The following is a 25,835-nucleotide window of genomic DNA, read 5'->3' on the forward strand; positions in this document are numbered from 1 at the left end:
GCCATTTAAATTATATTTATTATTTTTCTGTCATAACGTTCTACAAATTGAGAAAAGTAAAGCATGGATACAACTGCATCCTGGGCTTTTTTTTTTCTGCAAGCACATCATGCCTTGGTTCCACTCAAAGCTCCAGAATGTTGCCCCCCTGGATCTCCACAGTCACAGTCTCGCAAAAGTGTAGCGCTCAGAAACGCAGCCAATACATCGCACTCCTGATACGGTTGTAGTCAGGCAGCTGTTCAATGGGACCTGTGTTTACAGAACACACAACAACGAATTAGTGATCCCGCAACCAAGCAATTTTTCTTAGATTTAGCTTATGTCATTTCAGGGGTAGCTCAAGGCCAAGGTCCATTCGGGTACAGCAGCCACGCCTCTCTGCCTAAAGGACTTAGAAAGTAAGTTTCTACCTCGGGCAAAGGAAGAGAGACGATTTGCCCAAGGTCATAAGAACATCTGTGATGGAAATGGAATTTAAACCCCTGGCTTCTCCGGTTCTTAGCAAATAAAATCAAGAGACCTAGTCACATGTCACTACAGCTAGTTCCTACTTCAATGCGCCTGGCTGAAGATTAATGTAATAGCTGAAAGACTCCATCACAAAGTGACGTACAGATGTGGCCTTTGTCAGGTATACTGCCATTTTATTTATTTATTTTACAAATTTCTATTCCGCTTATAGACTAAGTGGGTTACAATAACCACACATATAAATAATAAAAACAGCAAATCAAACAAGCTTTAAAATACAACCTCGGTTTGCGAGTGTTTTGCAAGATGAGCAAACTGTAACTCGCAAACCAAGCATTGACTTGATTTGTGAGCCCCCATCCCCGGGAACCGGCTTTGTTGCTCCCCCCCGAGGCCACCTGCGCTGCTCTCCCCTTTCTCGATCGCCTCCTCCCCCTCCACTGACCGGCTCTGTCCTTACTTGTGCACCGCCGGTGTTGGGAAGTGCCTGCCGCCGGTTTTCTGCATGCTCAAGGCCTTCTGACTCTCACCCTCTCCGAGATCCTCATGAGATCTCGAGTCGGGTGTCGGCTCGGGGGTCACGAATCATCCGAGTTGCCATTATGGCCTATAGGGAAAGTTGCTTTGATATATGAGCACTTTGGATTGTGAGCAGGCTTCTGGAACGAATTATGCTTGCAAACCAAGGTACCACTGTACATCAAACTATTTCAAATTCAATGTTAAAAGGATATTAACATCTCCTCTAAATACAGCTGCTTGCGCAGACAAGCAATAGTATACATCTATGAAACTGTACTATTTGGAAGAATTGGAAAAAACGCATGACCCTGTACACCTACACAAAATTAAATGGAGATTATTAGCAGATGATGCGAGTCCCCCCATCTTACTGAGTAGCTATGTGTCTTTCATATTTCACTTTAATGATTTTCTCTAAACAAAAAATGGAATGCTGCTTAACAACTTTGTGCCCTAGCCCTGAATCACTTTTCTCTCCAAAACTAGATTTTCTAAGGGCACACGTGTGTCTTGAACAAGCCTTTGCTTATCTATGAGAATAAACCAAACCAAACCAAACTACAAGAAGTTATATGCATCACAGGCATCTTGGATTAATAAAAAGTGAAAAAATGAAAGCATTAACATCATATAATTTTCTTCTCTGCCTCATTCCTTAAGCCGCGGGGTCCCCTCTGTACCTAGGATTGCTCGATAAACACAACCTCACTTACCAACACCAGCGACAGCTGGGCACCTGTCATAGAAGTACTTCGAGCAGACCTCCTGGATTCTTCTGGCATCCACGGCCTGCATAAGATAGGCACAGAGGAGACATGGCTCAGAAAAACAGTACAACATTCACTCTGACATGAAACCTAGCTATGCTGCAGAAACAAAGTCAGAGAAAGAATGAAGCCCAACTGCTCAACAGGGATGTTTAGGGTATTGCTCTCCCTGGTGTAAGAAATTCATGCCTAACCATGGAATTACATCTTCGTTTCCTGTACTTAGGATTAATAAAAAATGTTTTTCATATTCAAAACACAAGCAAAGGTTGAGGTGTAAAGCTGCTAAAAGGTACATTTCCTGTGTGCTATAAAAAAAACATATATTTCCCCACAAAGCCGTTGAGTATCAAAACACAAGGAGCAGTGTAACGGCTGGAGAAGCAAGCTGAGATTCAAAGACCCCAGAAAACAAATCCTACTTCTCCCCCCAACATGCCAGAAGAGGGCTATGGGGCTTTGGCACATGGCTTTCTAAAAGAGGGGATTAGTTTAGTTACAATGATAAATGAACATAAATGCCTTTAACTAAATGGTGGTCTTCATCTATGAAATACTACCGGTATTTTGCTGATAAGGGAAGAATCAAATTACCTCCTCTTGTACGAGGAAAGACTAAAAAGGTTGGGGCTCTTCAGCTTGGAAAAGAGACGGCTGAGGGGAGATAGGATTGAAGTCTACAAAATCCTGAGTGGAGTAGAACGGGTACAAGTGGATCGATTTTTCACTCCGTCAAAAATGACAAGGACTAGGGGACACTCGATGATGTTACAGGGAAATACTTTTAAAACCAATAGCAGGAAATATTTTTTCGCTCAGAGAATAGTTAAGCTCTGGAACACGTTGCCAGAGGATGTGGCAAGAGCGGTTAATGTAAATGATTTTAAAAAAAGGTTCGGACAAGTTCCTAGAGGAAAAGTCCATAGTCTGCTGTTGAAACAGACATGGGATGCTAGCATGGAATGCTGCTACTATTTGGGTTTTTGTCAGGTACTTGTGACTTGGATTGGCCTCCGTGAAGATGGGATGCTGGGCTTGACGGACCACTGGTCTGACCCAGTAAGGCTATTCTTATGTTAAAAGGGACTAGTTATTAGCAATGCACTTAACCTGAAGTAATGTGAATTTAAAGTGTAAAAGTTCATGGATTTGATGTACTGCCTTTCTGTAGTGTTTACGTCTATTTCATGCAACTGGTTAACACACATTAGTAAATGAGGCCCTTAAGACTGTAAGCCCCTAGGGGCAGGGACATAGCTACTGTACTTGAAAAGTAATTTGGCTTGGGTTTGGAAAGGCAAATTATTAAATCCAGAAGTCCAAGCCCAAGTTCAACTCCAAGGTTATTGTATAGGCTGGCTGATTTGAAAGAACATGATATATTCAATACTGTTTATAATTGAGAGAAATGGAATGGTGGCCGTGTTAGTCCAATGTTCAAGGTAATAGTAGAAAGGGAAAAAAAACTTTAATATTGGACTAATTTAATGTAGTTTAAGATTAGCTTTCGAAGGTAACCCCTTCTGATCCGAGGATAAAGGGCTTATCTTCGAAAGCTAATCATAAACTACTTTACGTTATTATAATAAAAAAGTATTTTTTTTCCTTTATGTTTGTCTTATCTTATAACTAATTGTAATTGATTTTGTAATTCTGGAGGACTGCTCTCTTATTTTGTTAACCGTCATGAAACACGCTTGCGAGATAATGTAACGTAATGGGAACAGTAGCAGATGTGCATGACTCAGGATGCCATGGAGTCTATGTTCTCAGGGCAGCTGAGATGACTCTCTGGGATTGATTCACTTGAAAAAAGGAAAGCCCCCCAGATGTTTCAAGTGTAAGATTTGTCATTTCCATAGTTCCCACCAGCAGATACGTACATCGATTTGGGCATCCAATTCTTCCAAATGAATCCGATGTCCATAATTCAGGATGTGGCGGCCAATATCCTCACATACTGGAGTTGTTCCTACAAAAGATTTCATTCCTTCATTTACTATAACTACAAACATCGCCCCCAAAGAAGCCTTTCAACATCTTGGATATGGACAAGAAACTGAGCCAAAGGGTTAAAGCTGTCAGGAATCAGAAAATATTTACAGAAACTGGTCACCAGATGAGTTTTTAAGGAACCAGGAAAAACAGTTTCTCAACCATTTTTTATGGCTTCCCTTTTTGATGATAATTATAGGATATTTTAATGCCTATATCAGACATGGGCAACTCCGGTCCTCAAGGGCCGGAATCCAATCGGGTTTTCAGGATTTCCCTAATGAATATGCATGAGATCTATTTGCATGCACTGCTTTCAATGCATATTCATTTGGGAAATCCTGAAAATCCGATTGGATTCCAGCCCTCGAGGACCGGAGTTGCCCACCTCTGCAAGGCCTATATCCATGAGGCATCACCTTCTCATACATACCATCCAGTTGAGCAACCAGGGCAGTTTTCAGGCTGTTCTTGGCTCTGTTCACCTCACTGTCTGTGACACTGGTACACAAGCGCATCCTAGAGGGGGAAAAGCAAGACAAAATAAAATGTCTATTCGAACCCAGGAGTCCGCAAGGTCCACAACCCAGCCTGGTTTGAAAAGATTTCCGCAATGAATATGTATGAGATCTATTTGCATTCATTACTTTGTACATAGTCATTGTGGAAACCCTGAAATCCAGGCTGGGCTGTGGACCTCAAGGTCTGGATTTGAGGAGCCCTTTCGATGGTCTCAAATGAAAAAGACTACAACAAATTTCAGGAGTACATTCAAGATATTGAAGGGAATTGACTTAGTAGAGAAAGAGAGATTGTTCACCCTTTCCAAGTTTATTAGGATTTTATATACCGCCTATCTGGTCCTCAAGCATTTTCGCTGTCTGTCCCGTAGGCTCACAATCTAGCTAACGTACCTGGGGCTATGGAGGATTAAGTGACTTCACAAGGAGCAGCGCTGGGTTTGAACCCACAACCCCAGGGCGCTGAGGCTGTAGCTTCAACCATCACGCCATGCTAACGTTGGAAAAAAAAAAGATTGCGTATAAACGTAAGGAAGTTCTTCTTCGCCCAGAGAGTGGTAGAAATCTGGAATAGGGGAAAGCACCCTTCAGGGATTAAAGGCAAGGTTGGATAACTTCCTACTGGAAAAGAACATACGCAAGGGAGGCTAGACTCTAATAGGGCATTAATCTTTGACCTAAGGGCCGCTGCGTGAGCAGACTGCTGGGCACGATGGACCACAGGTCTGACCCAGCAGCGGCAACTCTTATGTTGTGCATTCTCTTACTCTATCAATTCAAATACTGTACTACTGGCAGCGACTGTGACGGTACACCTGCAGAAGGTTGCCAAGCATGTGTGTTCCAGTTTTCTGTGGGGGGGAGGGGTGCCTAGTTAACCAATAGTGGACAGAGTACTGCACGGTTTTGTTTTTAGTGTAATAGCTTGTTTAATCTCAGCTCTTTAGGCCGTGCTTTCCAATAACAGAACCAACGCCGCCTTCCACTCACCATTCACCCTGGGCCACATGAAGCATGTCTTCTATGTTATGCTTATCAGTCACAAAATGGATTCCTAAGAGCCCTGTGTCCGAGTAGCAAGTGCTGAAAGTTTGGAAACCTTCACACAATTTGAATTGTGCAGCAGTGGTAGCGAGTTTGCTGGAAAGATGCTGGAAAGGAGCAAAAGACAGTTAAAAAAAAAAAAAAAAAAAACACAAATAAACCCTTAGCAACAAAGTTTGCAACAAAAGAGTACGTCCAGCGATACTGGGCGGTCAATCATTTTACCCGGAATTAAACAAACAACGCTTCCCGCTCACCTGTTCTCCTCCATAGGTGCGGTCATAATTCCCAATTATTGAGTTGGCAACAAGAACCGCCATTTTGTCTGGGCTATTCCAGTTGGGTCCTTCAACAGCAATAGCAATATGAGCCAGAGGTAAGGAGTCATCCCTGACACGAATCTGAAACATATACAAGACAACAAACGAGCTTCACAAGGCCCATCACCCCCCCTGCTTCCGAATGCCCACTGGTTACTGATCAATCAAAGAATTTCCTACAAAATTGTTTTAATAACGTTTAAAACAATTCATTCCAAATGACCCCAATTTATTGAGAAATATCTTATTCCAAATGAGCCATCCCGCATCCTTCGATCATCTGATCGTAAACTGTTTACGGTCCCTTCCCTTCAAATAATTGGAACCAAGAGGAACGACGTTTTCTCAGTTGTAGCCCCACAGCTCTGGCCTACTTAAGAGTCATCTATTCAAAGAAGCTTTCAACACTTGATTTAATTCCTCAGTTTCTTTCCAATTCCTTCTCAGAAACAAGTAGTATTGCTCCCTTTCCTCACTTCGCTTCCGTTCCTATCAAATTTGTAGTTCCAACCTTTTTCCCTTTTGTCTCACGTCTGTCCATTACATCTGTCCCCCCCTCATTATGCCATTCATTCGATGATGTTTCTTTTAATTGTACTTTCCCTGTTAATGTCAATAGCATCAGTTTATTTTTTATCAGGTTTTCGTTAGTTTCCCCTGTTTTTTTATCCTGTAAATTTGCTTGGAAATTCGATAAGCCATCAATCAAATTTTAATAAAAACTTGAAACTTATCACTTAAGGGGTCCTTTTATCAAGCTGTGGTAGGGGTTTAACCCGCGTTAAACCGCCTGCCGCACTAGCCGCTAACACCTGCATTGAGCAGGCGTTAGTTTTTTAGCCGGCCACGAGGGTTAGCGAGTGATGAAATGTCCGACACGCTAACCCCGCTAGCGCGGCTTGATAAAAGGACCCCTAAGGATTCCCCCAAATAATCATACTGGCATTTCAGTCATTAGGGGGCCTTTTTTTATTTTTATGTATTTATAAATTTCAAATATTCAATTCAAGATTTAACTTGTACAGAAAGCGATTTACAGCAAAGAAAACAATTTTTCCCCCCCTAGTTATATAAGAGAATAAGTCCACAATAAGATCCAAGATGTAATATAAACGGAATAATAAGAAAATATTAACAGAAGAAGCGTGGTACATGATTAACTGATATACAGGCGTCTAATACATTTAAAGCCCTCATTTCTTTTCCTTCTCCAGGGGGGAGAAAGAGAGAAAACCCGTTAGCTGATATGGCTCAAAGAAATTAGGAGGCCTTTTTATGAACGCCTAGTGCGTGCTAACGGATATTAGTGGGCACTTAATACCACATGGTCCACAGGCATGCGAATGCTGTCCATCCTAAGGATTAGGAAAAGGGGTCCTTAAATATTTTAAAACCAGCAGACTTATCTCCAGTTCTGCTCCCCGTTTACCTGCTCACAGCTTACTTGTTGATTTCAAAGTGGGCGTTAATTTACCTCACTGCCCGTGAAGCGACAGGGCGCCAGGACCGGCATGGTGTCGTCCTTGTATTCAAAGGAAAGGCCAGCAAAGTGTCGCTGCGCAAGATCACGCAGCTCTTTGTGAGTGATGCCTGAGAAAAAAAGAGGAGAGAGAGACATCAAGAGCAATGCTCAAAATCCCGCGTTTCATACAAGCACCACAGCAAAGTTTCTGAAATTGTGTTAATTACGCAGCACTTTTAGATATGTTTGAATTATTTTGCGCAATTTATTTTCCTAACAAAATATTTAAAGTCGTTTTCCAGCCATGCTCTGTGCCTGAATATTTTGTTTGGCTCATTTGGGAGTTTGGAAATTTCAGTGTGAACAAGGAAGGTCAGTATTGTGAGGAAGGCACGAGTACGAGACATAGTGAGGAGCTGTAGAGTGAATATACTCCATCATGGGGTAAATCTCTCCTGTCTGTACCCTTCTCCTCAACTGCCAACTCCATCCCGTCTACTTTGCGGCAGCACATGCCTGGAACAAACTGCCTGACAGGTTCCATCTCTGACAGGATTCAAATCCATGCTAAAAAGTCCTAACTCCAACCCCCTTGTAAAGAGCCCATATCTGTTTGTCATATGGTTTACTTAGCGGGTTATCAGAAAAATCTTCAGGGACTCCGCATCATACAAAACACGGCAGTCTGACTAATTTTCAATCTGAAAAAAATCACATCATGCCGCACCTTCTAACCAAAGATTACGTAGGTTACCGGTCGAGGCCAGAGTCAGATTTAAGTTTGGTTGTATATGCTATAAAGTCTTACATGGTTCAGCACCCGATTATCTTGTGGATCATTTTTTAGTCATTAATTCACTACCCCCAAGATGTAATTGTAATTTGTTAGTTAGCTGAGTCTCTTCCCCGGCAGTTCAGGAAATTATTGACAACCTACTTATTTAAGAAATGGTTGTAATTTCTAGGTCTTTTTTTATTGTCACTGTTTCAATTTTCTTTTGTAAACCGCATAGAACTCCTAAGGTACTGTTTATGTTATGCATTCCCTATCTACCTTCTCATTCCCTTGTAATGCCCTACCTGAGCAGCATGTATAGATTTACCCTTTTGGTCCTGTTTGTCTGTCATAATTAGATTGTAAGCTCTTTCGAGCAGGGACTCTCTTGTGCGTTTAATGTAGTGTGCTGCGTGCATCTGGTAGCACTATAAATAAGAAATGAGACGAGGAAGAGGAACGAGAAGGGAAAAGCATTATGGAATAATGGAAGGAACAGGAGAAGAGCTGAGTTCAGAAATGTTGTCTCAAAGGAAGGGGAAATCTAGAGGGAGTACCATTATTGCTAGCAGAAACTGGAGACTTTTCACCGGTCTGCACGAGGAAAACCACACCAAAGGCGAACCAGGCCACAAATACCAAAAGAAATAAGACCATTAATGGCAAACACCTCACCTCCTGCTGCAGCCAGCACCATCCGAGGAGCCTTATAGTGAAGATTAATGTACTCAAGTAAAGCTGCTCGATTGAGACTCCTGAAAGATGTGAAACAGAATGAGGCTCAGTCGTTTGGGACGTTGAAACAAGCACACAGAGTGTGTCGACTCTCTCTCCTCCCTCCCCAAATCAAGGAAACCCTTTGGTATCTCTGGCTTGACTTTCTAGCCGTTTCTCTTTTCTCAGTCCTTTTGGTTTTCTTTACCGTTTCAATTCTCTATTTTTTTCTGTCACCTTCTCTATTTCTTCTTTCTCCTCCATTCCACCTCTCCCCTGCACATTCACTTCCTGCCTTATCACTGTCCTTCTAAATTACCTTCCTGGATTTCTTCTTCTCCTGATAATTCAGGGTCATCCGTCTCCATTTCTGGAAATTCCTCATCCTTTTCCTCCTTCTGCCTTTCCCCTCTCAACCACTCCTTCTCTCCCCTCCCCTTTGCTCTCCCATCTCTCTCCTTACCCCTCCTCACATTTCTCACTTCCACCTTTGCACCCTCTACTTGTTTGACCCACCCTTTGTATTCTTACTCCCAGCTCTCCTCTCATGTGTGATCACTCCAAAGCCCCTTCTCCCCTGCTGTATTTCAGTCAGATGTCCCCCCCCCCTCCATCTTTACTCTTCTCTTGCTACCACCCTTTTATCTTTTTTCCCTGTCTCCCAACTCCTGTTACCCTCTCACACTAATACTGTAGTCTCTTTCTTTGTCCTCTTTTGTCCTGCTTTCACTCCTACTTCTTCAATGCCCCTCACCCGTTCTTGGTCTTCCCCTCATACACAATCTCAGGAGTCAGTCCCCATGGGAACTCATTTTTCCATCCTATCCCAGCGAGTTCTTTTCCTGTCCTTGTCTCATTCCTGCAAGCTCTGTCCTCATCTGCTTAAGCCTCAAACACTTTGAAATCATAAGTGTTTGAGGCTTCTGCGGTTAAGGTAGAGCTTACAGGAATGGGGCAGAGACAGGGACAGCCACAAAACTCATGGGGATGGGGGACAAATTTGTCCCTGTGTCATTTTCTACTCAGGACCCCAAGAACATCTTTTCAAGCCTTTCCTGCAGAGCAATTCACTCTGCTAGCCAGAACCAATCAAAGATAGGAAACAGCAAATCATCGGCAATTAGTTTCCTTCTAATTCCTGTCTCTGCTCCCACCCTAGTGCTCACCCTGTTCCGAAGCCTATACTAAGGAACAGTTGGTAAGCGGAAGATTTGTATGATCAAAGGCTCCTAGTGAAGGCTCCTAGTGACCCAGAGTCTGGTCGCTCAACCAAGTGCTACTGGATTCCCAGATATAGCAGGTGAAATCAGGAATGCTCACATTTCTTACATCCGATGTGAACATTAGCTGCACTGCACAACCAATTCAGTACTCAGACTTCTAGCAAATAGATAGCATTCATGTACTTGTAAGAACAATTTTGATGACAACTACAGGCTTTCTGTACAGGATGCATTCATGTGTCCATTGTATACATCCACAAGAACATATTGCAACAGAAAAACAAAAAAAAAAAATTTATGCTATCTATTCTTTCTTCGGCCCATTCATTTGGGAAATGATTTCCAAGTCTTTTTCTGACAGTCTAGTACCTACTGCTTGGAAAACAGCTCTCGTCTTTCCTAAACTCAAACAATTCAACTCAGATTCTTCTCTCCCCAAAAACTATCGCCCTATTGCCAATCTACCTTTAATCTCCAAACTTACTGAAAAAATCATCCATTCCCAACTGACAGAATTCCTTGAAAAAACCCATGCTTTACATCCATGTCAAACAGGCTTTCGCTCTTCACATTCAACAGAATTATCATTACTAGGCCTCATCTCAACTATACAATACTACCACGACCACCAAAAATCCGTTATTCTAATCTCTCTTGACTTGTCCGCAGCCTTTGACACTATTGACCACCCTCTTCTTATTGCCAGACTAAAAGACTGCGGTATTACAGGTTCTGCACTTTCTTGGTTTATATCATACTTTCACGAACGTAGCTCTAAAGTCCATATAAAAAATGAAACTTCTTCAACCATATCACAAACCTTTGGAGTCCCACAAGGTTCAATTCTATCTCCACTACTATTTAACATATTCCTCTCTCCTCTTCTTACTTTAGCACAATCCATAGGATTTACAATCTTTGCCTATGCAGACGATATACAACTCCTCCACCCAATCAATACTTCTAACATCTCAGATATAAAAGACATAAACAATAAATTGGACAACATAAATGACTAGCTCTACTTAAACAAACTCTCACTCAATATTGATAAATCCCGAGGGTTCCTACTTCCAATCAAAACATCTGAATCTTTATTGGGAACAATCTCTATTAAATCTATTCCACTACACATTGAAACTAAAATTAAACTACTAGGTGTCATCTTTGATAGAGATCTTGCTTTCCTTGATCATATTAGTTCAGTCGTAAAAGTCTGCTTCTTTAAACTCCGCATCATTCGATCACTAATTTCTATCCTGGATTCCGACTCAATTAACATTCTGATTCATTCTTTAGTAATTTCCCATCTAGATTATTGTAACTCTCTTCTCAATGGCCTCCCCCAAAAAGAACTACGATGTCTTCAATTAATACAAAATACTGCAATAAAACTTATTTACAAAAAAGGTAGATTCGACCATGTCACTCCGCTTCTAAAAGAAGCTCATTGGCTCCCTATCACCCACCGCATCACCTATAAAATCATCTTACTTTCTTTTAAAATCAAACTTTCCCACCAACCTTCATTTCTTGACAAACTCCTTATACCACAATCTTCCCCTCGAACTTTAAGATCATCTGATCAAAAACTTCTCTTCATCCCTTCCCTAAAAGACTTCTACTATACCCGTAAAACAAACTTTGCAGTAACCGCCCCTACATTATGGAACTCTCTGCCACAATTCCTCCGCGACGAACAACAATTAGCCAAATTCAAGACTAACCTAAAGACTTTCTTATTTCAGGACGCTGTCAACCTAACCTAGATCCTCATCTTTCTTCTTTTTTTCTTTTTTTTTCTCTCCCTCTCTTCTTTTCTTTATTCTTTATCTCGTCCTTCCTCCTTCAAGCAACTATTTGCTAGTACAACGTCCCCTTACCCCTACGTTCTATCCTCACCCCACTTTCTCCTTCTCATCTAAATAATGTAACTTTTCCCCCTCCTCCCCTATTACCCTCACTTTCTAGTTTGTCTAGTCCAGTGATTCCCAACCCTGTCCTGGAGGAACACCAGGCCAATCGGGTTTTCAGGCTAGCCCTAATGAATATGCATGAGAGAGATTTGCATATGATGGAAGTGATAGGCATGCAAATTTGCTTCATGCATATTCATTAGGGCTAGCCTGAAAACCCAATTGGCCTGGTGTTCCTCCAGGACAGGGTTGGGAACCACTGGTCTAGTCTTTGTCATTCATGTTCAACTTAGATATCTTTATACACTTTCTACTATTTTTAATCTCCCTTTTATATTTTATTGTTAACCGGCCAGACATTTGTTTGATGGTCGGGATATTAAAAACTAATAAACTTGGAACTTGGATGATACCTGGTATGTTGATTTGTCATGTCTGCAATACGACAAAATCTTGTACCATTTCTAAAATCTTAGTAAATATATTAAGAAAAAATAGATGTGAATAGTTTATGCCCAGCAGAAATGTGAAAAATGTAACAAAAGGCATAGAATACTACCTTTCGACTTTTACAGAAAACAACTTTTTTCTGCTGTCTTGTGATAATTTTTCAGAGAAATGAAAAACAGGAAAACATCCAAATACCTCGGCAAATAACATTTCTCCTTTTTAAACTAGTGAAATATTGCACAGTTGTCAAGAATTTGCCTTTTTCTGCCTTTTGTGCAGAGATTCTTCCATTATGGTCTACAAATAGCTTTATAAATATATCATTATGGCATAACACAAACTGTGATAGCTTCATTCTTTCGCTTCAAGCAAAATAACATAACCAAACTACTTCACAGCATAGTGTAAAAGCACTAGACATTCAGCTCCTCTGAGCACTCACTTTATATTTGCAGACAATCCCAAGACAGATTGGCTAAGAGGGGTCCCCTGGTAAGCCGTGGCATGCAGGTAATCAAAGACCACATCTTCCAGGCAGCTATCAATCTCCTCCATTTCCTGAAGAATAACCTGACGCTCCTCCTCTATTTGGGAATCCTCCAAACTGCAGTTCTGAACGACATCGGCCAATATTTCAACAGCTGAAAGAGACATGAAGAGCCTTTTTTGGTTCAGCTCTTTTGGGCTTCCAATTCAATAAGAATTATGACACTGTGAACCTCCATCCTCAGTTTCCCCCATCTAGTCCAACAAATACAGCGATAATAGCCAGCCACAGACTGTGGCTCACTCCAAAACCTGGACGTAAGTGTATCCTTGCATCGCTCCTGCAGCATATCCAGGAGTGGAAATTTCTTCCCAGTGAGACTCCAGTTGAACCCCAGTTAAGAGTGAGAGCAATAAATCTACTTCTAGCTCAACTTTGTATGTTTACTTTATTCTACTATAATTCTTCAGTTTGTAAAGGATGCAAGGAGTCCAGCAGGCAACAAACCCACAAAAACCAATCAGGAACAAGGAAGTGGGACGGAACACTGGGCCTTCCATTCCACCAAGGTACCAAAGCCCAAGGACCAGACCAGAATCCACAAATGTCTAAAAGACTGTTTATTAAGCTCAAGAAGACAAAGTCCAAACCCAACACAGTACCATGTTTCAACGTGAAAAACACACCTGCATCAGGGGTACTCTGAGGATTTGGCATCTATTAACCAATGAGGCCTTGCATGTATACACAATAATCCAATGCACGCAATCGATACCCTTCAACGTTGGATTATTGTATATAGATACTTGCAAGGCCTCATTCTTGGTTAATAGTAGCCAAATCCTCAGAGTACCCCTGATGCAGGCGTGTTTTTCACGTCAAAACATGGTACTGTGTTGGGTTTGGACTTTGCCTTCCTGAGCTTAATGAACAGTCTTTATGACATTTGCGGATTCTGGTCTGGTCCTTTGGCACCTTGGTGGAATGGAAGGCCCAGTGTCCCGTCCCACTTCTTTGCTCCTCCTCATTCTTCATTCAGGCTGTGCCACAGAATCTGGTATAGCACTATAATATAAGACAACAGCACCCGACTGGGGTATTCTCCTTTATGGCCATCTGTAAAACAATATAGTCATTACGCATAAAACAGATGCAGTTTGCAGGAGGTAATTTACAACCCTGCTCTGAACATGGCAGTTCAAGGGCCCAAAGGAACTACTAAGAGCAGCTCAAAAAGTTTCAAAGCTCATAATTCATGTAGAATAATAAATCAGGATGCGCTGTATATTTCTGAATGCTACAGAAAAAGACGTTGGTACAGAATTCCATGAACGTTATACTGACAGGACAAAAGCTTAACCCCCAAAAAGAGGCCTGCAAAGATGATGTATAAGGTTCAGGAGCTTTAATGTAGAAAGCAAACTGTTGCTTTCCAAAGACTGGTTCACATTGGTTAGAGAAAGAGACCCGACACAGTCTGTGTTTCGAAAAACACTTCAAAGATGTTGAAATTCGGCAAACCAAGAACCATACGGAGAATAGCAGTAGAACAAAAATGGCGAAAGGCTCCTGTAGTGAAACGTAGCTCAGGAAGGAACAAGCGCATGTGTTCTACCTTGTACATCATCTCTGCAGGCCTTTTCTTTTGGCTTTGCTGTTTGACTTTGTCATGTAATAAGTAGTCAACAATGCAATCAACAAAACAGCAAGCGTCATAAGTCCTTCTTTAGGCCATCAAAACATAACTCAAGTTCCATTCATTTATTCTTTACCCCCTTCATTTGCGTTCATTCCCTGTTCTTTTAACTCCATCTAACTAGAAAACTGTGATCCCGATGCTCAAAATTCAGCAACAGCGTCCCCGCAATTAAGTGTTAAAAATTCATTTCCCCACTCAAAGAGAATCAGTCTTTCCTTTAACAGCACTGAGGCACTGAAAACAGCTCACTTGGCATGGCATGTAATAGTTTGCACACCTTTGGGCAGATCCTTGGACTGTGCTTTCATGTAGATTGCAGTCTGCTCACGAGATGTGTAAGCATTAAGGTGGGCACCCAGGCTTGCCACTTCTTGCTCTAGGACGGCCTGAGGACGTTTTTTAGTGCCCTGAAAGGAAATACATACAATACTATTTCTATATGCTGGAAGCATGAAATTTGACACACTGCTGCTCATAAGAACATAAGAATTGCCGCTGCTGGGTGCTGAAGGGGATAGACTTAGTAGATAAGGGCAGGTTGTTCACCCTCTCCAAGGTAGGGAGAACGAGTGGGCACTCTCTAAAGTTGAAAGGGGATAGATTCCGTACAAACGTAAGGAAGTTCTTCTTCACCCAGAGAGTGGTAGAAAGGCTGTTATAGGGGAAAACACCCTCCAGGGATTCAAGACAAAGTTAGACAAGTTCCTACTGAACAAGGACGTACGCTGGTAGGGCTAGTCTCAGTTAGGGCGCTGGTCTTTGACCAAAAGGGCCGTCGCGTGAGCAGACTGCTGGGCACGATGGACCACTGGCAATTCTTATGTTCTTATGAAACCAACCCTACCTGCGTTCGTTCTGGTTCAGCAGGAACTTGAGTTTATTAAAGGGGTGTTATACCACCAAATCAAACTTCAAGGCGGTGTACATCCAAAGGGTAAAAACATAGAATTATAAATACAGAACATTTGTTTCAATTGTCAAACAAAGGACCAACAAGAACATGAGGAAAATGGTAGAACTACATTATTTAAAGTAAAAGCAGAAAAAAGGGGAAAGAAAAGATAAGGTTAGGGGGCTAATGCCAGGTAAACAGATAAAAACCCGATAAATTGCGTCCTTAACAGGATGGTTAGACATTTAAAGCGTTTTTAATTTGGATTTGAAGTAAGTTCAAGAGGTTTCTGACAAAGGGTTCAGTCTGTCAGTGTCAGTTTAACAGAAAAGGAGAGTCTTCACTGTTCTGCCCAAAGCCATCGGTGAGTCTAGTCTCCTAGTTTGTGTAGGGATGAAGTGACTGGGTGAGGTTTTGCATGCAGCTTCCATTTGGAGGGATCTCCCTACGGGGATGCCAAGACGTCTCTCCTCTTCCGAGCGGAGTGAGCAGCTGGGGGGGTGTATGGTCATAGTTTGGCAGCGACGCAGGCGGGCGTTTTGTGGTGCAAATTTTAATGTGCCAGGATAAGGGCCAGGGCCACTTGGAGTGCTGCTGTGACGGGGTCATGGAAGCTGGGATTATACAGGAGGCGGACAGCTGAGTTCTGCACTCTTTAGAGGCGTTTCAAGTCTTTAGTGGTGATGCCGTTAAACAAGGAGTTGCTAATTAATTTACTAATTAAGTCAGGCCTATCTTTAGGTGCCTCTTATAGAATTTCCTCCGTAGTGACCCTTTTTAGCTAGAGCAATTGGAACTTCAAGAAGGTAGAATTTTTTAACCTTAATAGCGGGAGAATCTGTGGGCTTTATAGGAAATTGGGCCAGGAAGATATTGCGAGCAGGGCTTTGGGGCAATCATTTTTGCTTTAACATTTTTTCCTTCATAGATGTTTCTCTTTATTGTTAATAGTAGAATAAAGTATATTTTTTGCTCAGTATAGTATTTTCATTTGTTCATAGCTATTTTTCCTGTTATTGAATAAGTGGTCATCTTATTTTGTAAGTAATTATGAATAAAAATTCAATCAAAGACTATTGAAGACGTTTAAGTTCATTTCATTGTTAATGTTCAGGAATTTTGTTTCTTAAACAGGTCCCATGGCAATCTGAAAATCTCACCCCTGGTGTGCTCAACTATGGAGTAGAGAGTTGCGCAGGGACAGAAATCCCACCCGTCCCCGCCAAAGTCCCACCCGTCCCCACCCGTCCCCGTGAGGAATCCCTCCGTCCCCACCCGTCCCCGCGAGGAATCCCTCCGTCCCCACCCGTCCCCGCGAGGAATCCCCTCCGTCCCCACCCGTCCCCGCGAGGAATCCCCTCCGTCCCCGCCCGTCCCCGCGAGGAATCCCCTATGTCCCCGCGAGGAATCCCCTACGTCCCCGCCCGTCACTATAAACTACAGAAATAGTTATTTCATTTAATTATGCTACTGAATTAAAGGCTCTGGTAGAAACCCATTTAAAAATAAGCAAAAAGACTTTATTAATTTGGAAATATTAATTGGGAAGAATACATACTTTGTAAACGGGTTTCTACCAGAGCCTCTAATGTTTATAAATTTTTATCAACACAACTAATATACTACTTTATCCTTAAGCAAAAAAAAATAAAAATAAAAATTTTTTTTCCTACCTTTATTGCCTGGTTTCTGCTTTCCTCATGTTCTCATTCAGTTCCTTCCATCCACTGTCTCTCTTCCTTCTGCGTCTTCCATTTGCTCTGTTACTGTGCCTCTCCCTTTCTCCCCCCTCCCAAATTGGTCTGGCACCCATCTTTTTCCCTCCGCTCCCCCCATAGTCTGGCACCTCTGTCTTCTTCCCTGCCAGCGTCTTCTTCCCATTCCCTCTTCCCCATTTCCTTTCAGTGTCCTTCTCCCCCACCATCTTTCCCATGTCCTGTCAGGCAGCATCCTTCTCCCCTCTCTGCCTTCCCCATGTCCTTTCAGCGGCCTTCTCCCCCCTCTGTCTTCCCCATGTCCTTTCAGTGGCATTCTCCACCCCTTTGTCTTCCCCAGTGCTTTCAGGGTCCTTCCCCCCCCTTCCTCCCGTTTACCCCATGTCCTTTCAGCGTTCTTTTCCACCCCTTTGTCTTCCCCAGTACTTTCAGCGGCCTTCTCCCCCCTTAAGCGTCTTTTCTTTTCCACTCCACCTTTCCTCCCTCCCTGCCTCCACCTTTGTGGCGCTTTTGCACCCGACCGACAACAGAACAGGCCCGGTCGGACAAATCTCCCTGTCCTGTAGCCGCGATCTAAATTACCTTCTTACAGCAGCTGGAGTAGTGAAGCTGCTGTAAAAGGTAATTTAGATTCGCGGCTACAGGGCAGGGAGGTTTGTCGGCCGGGCCTGTTGTCGGTCGATCGGGGGACCTGACCGGCTGTGCACATTCTTCGGGGCGGACCGCCCCCTCCCCCCTCTTTCGTTCGCCATTGCCTTCTTCCTACCTGCCCTGCCGCAGCCGCACACAGCCGACCGGAAGTCTTCCTGATGTCAGCGCTGACGTCGGAGGAAGGGAGGGCTTTGCTTAAGCCCTCCCTCCGACGTCAGCGCTGACATCGGGAAGATTTCCGTTCGGATGTGTGCTGCGACAGGGCAGGTAAGGAGAAGGAGACTACCCTCGCGGCTCGACCAACCCCGCTGCGATCCAACCCCGCAGGAACCCTGCTACCCTCGGAGGCGTCCCCACGGGATCCCCGCGACCCTAGGGGGCGTCCCCACGGGATCCCCGTGACCCTAGGGGGCGTCCCCACGGGATCCCCGTGACCCAAAGGGGGAACCCGCGGGATCCCCGCGGGTCCCGCGAGATTCCCGTCATCCCCGTTCCCGTGCAGCTCTCTACTATGGAGGCCCTCAGAAGAGGGAGATAGTTTTAGAACAAATGCTAGGAAGTTCTTCTTTACCCAGAGGGTGGTGGACACCTGGAATGCGCTTCCAGAGGGGGTGGTTGAGCAGAGTACGGTTTTGGGTTTCAAAAAGGGATTGGACGAATTCCTGAGGAGTAAGGGAATCCAGGGGTACAATTAGAGGGTTACTATACAAGACAAAATGCTCTTGAGTAATAGATCACTACAGGTCATTGACCTGGGGGGCCGCCGCGGGAGCGGACTGCTGGGCATGATGGACCTATGGTCTGACTCGGCAGAGGCCATGCTTATGTGCTTAAGAGAGAAGACCTGGCACCTGATCAATACATAAACCATCAACCTTCAAAAAAATCAAAACTGCAGAAATATAGCTAATACAAGAAAAGATCCATTCCGCTCCCTAAGAAATTTATAAAATGTACCAGTTTATGACGTAAATGGGTCTGAAATAATCCAAGGAAAACTTACCTTAAATGTCAGGTGTTCAAGGAAATATGCGGCACCATTGTTTTTTACTGTTTCATAGCGGCTTCCAACACCAATCCAAACACCCACCTAGAAGAGGACATGGATTTAACACAGTATCTGAAAAGAGTAGCTACAGAAAGAAAGTACCCGGTCGCTTCCGGCTCTTTTCTGTATTTAAATTTCTGAGGCAAAGAACCTTCTTAGTGCATTTTAGAAATTTGACTGACATTAATTTTAATGTGGCTGACTGACAGGCTAAATGCAGAGAAATGCACTTCAATACTTCCCCCAGAATCTACTGGCCTTGCTCCTTGTACGAATACCCTTTACTGGTAATGGATCAGTGAGACCTAGGAATTTATTTCTCATGAAAATAACTGTATTTATAACAACTGTTAAAACTCATTGTATGTGTTCATACTCTTGACGTTAATACATGTCAAACACTCAGTTATATTGTCCAGTAAATTTATAAACAAGGCTCAGAGGAGTTTTAAAAATAAGGCAGGCATTTAGACCCCCATAGCAAACTCAGGTTTGTGGGTGACAGACATTGTAGAAAAGTCTGCTACATCAATACGCAATTAAGGTGTTAATGTACTCTCTATATATTGATTGTATGTGTAGTTTTTACTTTGAACTTTTGGTATAGCGGTATACAAAAAAATAACGTAATTTGTCATGAACTAGTAGTTTTGCAAAAATGTTACATGAACTTTAAAACCAAACAATAAAAGATAAGCTAACGCATAACTCCGAGAAATTTTGAAAGTTCCCCAAGTTCTCCTATCCGCCTCTCTCAAAAATTTACTATTTACCAAGTAGACTATCGGCTCAGAATCCAAACCAGCAGAACTTATCTGCCGATAGTCTAGATTTAATAAATTTCCTGGAGAGGTGAGAAAATGAGGCACCGGCAACTGCTATGTTGCTTGTACAATTTGCTATCGATTTGGACAGGGAATGGACGCTTTAAAAATAATGAGAATGTATCCAGACGTGTCGCGATCTACCCAGAAGAGAAGAAACCAGTTTCTCATTTTGAGACCTTGGGTATTACAGTTGGGTGCAACGTTCATTCCGAGATACCCCTGTAAATGTGTGATGGTCTATCAAGGGAGCCTCAACAGTTGACAAAGTTTATTTCTGCTAAAGAGCAAGAGTAGTAGTTCATGAGACTCCCTACTTCAGTTATCAGCTCAGTGAAGTGAAGTTTTAGAGCCCACCAGCCACACCTTTATTTTCCTTTGTATATGTTAATTGGTAAAATTTCAGTAAAATCATAGCTGTCCCCCCATCTTATTAAGGACTAACTATACAACCCGGTATAATTGATTCCTGGGTTTAGTTCTGTATCTTTAAACTTATGGCAGGAAGTTTCCTGATATATTTGTTTATGTATCGTTTTCTATTTCTTTGTTTTTGACTAATGTTTTGTCAAAAGGATAAAATGCAAATAAAGAATTAAAAAAAAAAAGATAAACTAACGCAATGATCACATCAGCTTGTATGCTTGTTCTTGTCTTTGGGTTTTGGAAAATGTTTTTTATGCATTTTCATTTCCGCTATCACCTTGGGTGAACTTTTGTTTCAGAAAAATAGTTTGATAAATATCTCTAATAAATACTTTGGACTTGGATTTTAGATTCAATAACTCTCCTTTACCAACCCAACCTCAAGGCAAATCATACTTGGGTAGTGTAGATATGCTCTTGCTTCCCAGCTGGATTCTAGAAATAGTGCCCAGAAAAGATGGGCCTTGAGCACAATTCCTGTGCCCTAGCTTTGGGCGCTAGACTTACGCTTGTTGAACCTTGGTATAAAAGCTGGCATCTAGGCTAAGCCATTATTCAATAACAATGCAACCTTATGGATGTCCCTTCCATGGCTCCACCCCATTTTGGAGGTACATGCTGAGATGTTATAGAACAGTGTGCAGCCAGATGCACAAACAACTAATTGGCGCCCATTAATGCCAATTAGTGGTTGACAAGATCTTTGGCAAATTAAGCTGCATGCCCAAATTTGGGTACCAGGGATAAGTGGCCTAATTGTCCTGATTTAGTGCATTAAAAAATATGTTAAATCTTGTGTTAAACACCCAAGAGATAATGCAGAGGAAGGGGTTGGGGGCTACTCACTGCAGTTTATTTACATTAACTGCAAAACTAGCAGATAATTAAAAAAAAAAAAAACCCCACACAAAAACAACCCAACTATACCTCAAAAGTACAGGTAACTGCGTCCAGGTTGTCTGCCACAGTGTTGAAGTTTATCATTACTTTGTCCCAACACGTTAACCTCACAATTTCCCCCAAATAACAAGCATTCCCACAAACACTGCCACTGAATTTTAAACTTATGTTCCAACTTGGTATCATTTGCATATTAACTGCAAAACCTTACTCTGTTTTAGCAAACAGGCCCCTAAGTTTGTAGGTGAGAATGAAGGGCAAAGTGACTTTCCCAAGGTCACAGAATGAGTGCGAAGAGAACCCTGACTAGAACTGATCAAGAATTTGCCCTCCTGTATGAAGAACGTGGGATATTTCTACATGAGCCACCAGAGTAAACCAGCACTGCAAACTAGAGGCAGAGGCTTTAAGCAGGTCAGCAATACATAGGCCGAGGGGGCAGGTATAGCAGAAGGATCTGTGAGAACATGTTCTCTTTTCCTCTATGCTGCTAGCTTTCTGACTCTTCCTGCTTGCTATCAGCTGTGTTGTCTTCTACAGCCCTTGCCATCTCTGTTTCAAACTAAGCAGAAAATCCTGTTGCATGTTAAGTCAACTTGAGAAATAGATGATACCCAACCTGCAGAATAATAAAGCAAACTACTGGAGGGGAAAGATGGGAAGTTGAGAGAGGAACCTAGTGGGAGCAGGGAGGACTATAGATGTGTTTTATTCTCACCTAATTTGTTTTGTCCTACAACAAACAGCAAGCATCTGGCAAGGAAAAGGGACAAGAGAGAATTGAAAGCTTGACTGACTAATGCTTTGGTCTTTATGAGTATTCTAACAAACTCAGTTCTGCTTTTTCTAATGGTTAGAGAACTTGCCAGTTATTTTAAGAATGGATGTGCGAACACAAGAAACACAATTTAGATATGATCAAACGTGGATTTTGATCCCAAGCAACTATTACAACTAACAACAATAATATGAGTAAACTACCATAGAGGAAAATCACATTTTTCTTATGCCTCCTCACCCAGAAACATTCTGAGAAATTCACAGTCAAAACGTTACCAGTACTGTACCATACATATATATATATATTTTTAAATTGAACTATAAACTTACTGTGCAAGTGGCATGGCCAGACTCCTCCGAGGCAATACGCAAACCATTCTCTAAGGTGGACACCTGGGTCTCAGGAATGTTATGGAGTGCCTGAGCATATGAAGCAGTAGCATGGTTTCTTTGTAATCCCAAAAATGCTGGCTATTAAAACATAAAAACATAGAAGATAATGCAAACTACAAATCATATGGCTTACCAGTTTGCTTATTCACATCAGCCTTCGTGGTCTACAATCTCTTCCCATCCCTCAGAGATGCTTGTTCCATGCATTCTTGAATCCAGATACTAAGGTCCAAATTCTGTAACTGGCGCCTGTTAGCCACCTATTTTGAAGGCGCCCAACTAGATAGGTGCCTATCTAAACTGAATAACAAGCTCAATTAAGCTTTGTAATCAGCACTAATTGAAACATAGGTGCCTATCAAGAAAGAGCAAAAAAAAAAAAAAAAAATAGGCGCTGTGCATGATAGGCGTCTTGTTACAGAATCGCTGCTCTTAAGCGTGCTTAAGCGCTCGCATGGGCGCCTAAGCTTTAGTTGTACCTACAGCTGGCCTATTTATTGGGCCGTTCAGCGTGATTCCCTATACAGCACCCAATTTTACTTGAATTGTGCTGAACGGTGCCTAATTCGGCACCTAACTTTTGGGCACTTCTTATAGAATTTGCCCTTATGGGGCTCATTTTCAAAGATAGATGTCCAAAATACTGCATAAACTGGCACTTGGGCATGTTACTAGTCAAAATGACCAAGTGAGCATTTTCGAAACTGACTTTTTAGACATCTTTCTGTTCATTTTTGTGTTCAGTGCATCTAAATCTTAAGGGGGCGTGTTAGAGACATATTTGGGCAGGATTAAGGCAAGCTTAGTGCCTGGATGTTTTACAGCGATGATTAAATACTATACAAAACTTCCAGGGCATAATTTGGATGTTTTAGGCTAGACCTGTTTTTAAAACAAGGTACACAAACCGACCAGATGACCACTGATGAAGGAATGAAAATATGACCCCTACACACTGACCCCCTCCCACTCCATCAAATATCAGCACAAAACAGTACATATCTGTCTCCATGACAGCTGCAGATAGTATGGCCACTCCTAACAGCGCTGCAAGCAGGTCTCTAAAGAGCCTGGCGGCCAGGGCCATGCAGTGAACTGCAGAAAAAGAGGACCCAGGCCCGTATGCCACCCTAAATAGTCCATGTGGTGGAAAGTGTAAGCCCAATAAAACCCCACTATACTGCCATATATGCACGAGATCAATATGCATACAATGGAAGCAGTGCATGCAAATAGATCTCATGCGTATTCATTGGGGAAATCCTGAAAACCCGACTGGAGGGACTTTGACATCCCTGTCCTACATGAAGTCAGTCTACACCAGGGATGGACAACTCCAGTCCTCGAGGGCTGGAATCCAGTCGGGTTTTCAGGATTTCCCCAATGAATGTGCATGAGATCTATTTGCATGCACTGCTTCAATGCATACTCATTGGGGAAATCCTGAAAACCCAACTGGATTCCGGCCCTCGCGGACCGGAGATGCCCATCCTTGATCTACACCAGTGGTTCCCAATATCCCTAATGAATATGCATGAGAGAGATTTGCATACCTGTCACTTCCATTATATGCAGATCTCTCTCATGCATATTCATTAGGGATATCTTGACAACCTGACTGTTGCAAGCTGAGATCCAGATCCGGATTCTACCTATCCCCCGCCCCCTGTGACCTTCCTCGGGGCTTGTAGGCCTTAGTCCCCTCCTCCCCTTCCCCTCCCCGCGGGGTTCTTCAGTCGCCTAAACCCGAGCCCTCGTTTCCCTCCGCCGCCAGGGAAGCGGCTCCTCACCGAGCAGCTGCGAAGGAGAGCGCTGGCCACCGCCGCCCCGCCGGCTCGACACACAGAGGACGCCATCTCCTTCCCCTGCGGGCGCCGTGACGACAGAGGACAGAGGTGGCGGCGCCTGCGTAGTGCGGGGAGGACGACAGGGAAAGAGAGAGGGGCCGCGAAGGTGCGGGCGCGCAGAGCTCCCCCTGGCGTTGGGAGGTCACAGCTTCAAATCTGCTGCGCAGCCGCAAAGCGCAGCGGCGCGAGGGTGGCATTTGACAGCTCAGGCAACGGCATGGGCGCCTAATTAGGTGGCAACATGCTGGAGGATGCCTAAACCTCCCCGAGCTGCCTCTTATGGGTGTAAAAAACATAAACAAATGGAAAACCCCCCTGGAAAGTAAAAGATACAGTATTTCAATTATAGTGGCGCCATCTGGTGGAAACGGTAAAAAAAAAGACTGAATGGACTGGCTCCCCGCGCTAAAAACTGCGATAGCAGTTTGGATAGAATAGTTTATCACATTGACAAATTATGATGTAAACAACTTGATAGGCATTGCAATCGGATGAATGATGTATATTGAAACCTTTATTAGTATGTGGATCTGTGAAGGAATTAATACATACCATACAGACAGAGCAACAACCGCAGGCTGGTTGGCCAGTGTGTGCTGGTAGCTGAGTGTCTGAGCCAGGTAAAATAGATGGTATCAAGATCTTATATAGATTCCTGTTTCTCATATGGGCAATAGTAAGCCTCGCCTTTAAAGCATGAATGGCGACCAGACAACATCAACAATATTTTATATAAGGAAGAAAAGAGACTCAGTTATCAGCTTAATACCCTTCACTATTATGGTCTGAATGCTGATATTTATTATATTGCCTTTTTTATACGTTTAAACATTACATATTACAACTGTTTTAAACATTTATTTATTTTAATACATTTTTTTTCACTTGCAGTCTCTTCGTTGTCCTTTGTGATTATTTCCACCAGATGGCGCTATTGTATATTAAATACTGTATATTTTACTTTTTGCAGTCTATTCACATTCACTGTCTTTTTTTTTTTTTTTTTTTTTTACCGTTTCCACCAAATGGCGATATTACTACATTACTATTCTACATATATTTTCCCCATCAGTTTCAGCTTATTTAAATTGTATGTTTATTTTCTCGCACACGATTTATCTACAGGTTGATTTTTATTTTATTTTGCTATGTATTTGGGGGTGTTTTCTGTATTGATTTACCCCCCTCTACTACGAAACTGCCATAGCAATTTTTAGCGCGGGGAGCCGTCTTTTCTATGCATGTCCCCAGGAAGGTAATTGGATTTTCTTTCAGAGATAAGTGTAGAAGAGAACTTAAACTGTAGCAGATAAACAGGAAAATACCCTTCCCCCCATTACAAAAGCACAGCGTGGTTTTTAGTGCCAGCCAAGACAGCAAGAGCTCCTACACTCATAGAATTCCTATGAGTGTAGAAGCTGTTACCGCCACAGCTGGCGCTAAAAACCACGCTATGCTTTTTTAAGGGGGGGGGGTTAGTGTCTATTAAATGCTGGAAGTGCTCCTTGATGCCTCTGTTGCGGTAACTGTAAGATGCTTGAGCAGTCGGGCACATGATGGAAAGATGTTGTAGATGGTAGACAAGACACAAATGATGTCATTTAACCATAGTTCATAGAAATCCAAAAGCAGCTTCTGCAGTTGTTTTTTTTAATCACTGAATTCAGTTGCCAGTTGTCTAAGATATAAACCAAGAAGAGGACTTCCTTATTGTATAATCATCCTACCCAGAATGACATGTAGCATAGAGCAAATTGCTAGGAAGTTCTTCTTTACCCAACGTGTGGTGGACACCTGGAATGCGCTTCCAGAGGACGTAATAGGGCAGAGTACGGTACTGGGGTTCAAGAAAGGATTGGACAATTTCCTGCTGGAAAAGGGGATAGAGGGGTATAGATAGAGGATTACTGCACAGGTCCTGGACCTGTTGGGCCCCGCGTGAGCGGACTGCTGGGCACGATGGACCTCAGGTCTGACCCAGCGGAGGCGT

The 25,835-nt window shown here is 42.7% G+C and overlaps 1 protein-coding gene across 1 annotated transcript; it reads right to left on the reverse strand.

The window, feature by feature from the left end:
• On the reverse strand, nt 1-23,942 carry LOC117351136 (cytochrome b-c1 complex subunit 1, mitochondrial). Its single transcript, XM_033925988.1, has 13 exons — nt 23,789-23,942; nt 21,936-22,076; nt 18,631-18,717; nt 14,647-14,776; nt 12,626-12,824; nt 8,556-8,635; nt 7,118-7,233; nt 5,581-5,724; nt 5,270-5,430; nt 4,192-4,277; nt 3,647-3,735; nt 1,710-1,785; nt 1-252 (listed from the first exon to the last, which is right to left on the reverse strand). Exons 1-13 carry the CDS (start codon nt 23,852-23,854, stop codon nt 188-190), a joined length of 1,440 nt encoding a protein of 479 aa, XP_033781879.1. The 5' UTR covers nt 23,855-23,942; the 3' UTR covers nt 1-187.
• Nucleotides 23,943-25,835: the final 1,893 nt, after the last annotated feature.

Source organism: Geotrypetes seraphini, chromosome 17 (assembly GCF_902459505.1).
Source record: "Geotrypetes seraphini chromosome 17, aGeoSer1.1, whole genome shotgun sequence".
Taxonomy (NCBI): domain Eukaryota; kingdom Metazoa; phylum Chordata; class Amphibia; order Gymnophiona; family Dermophiidae; genus Geotrypetes; species Geotrypetes seraphini.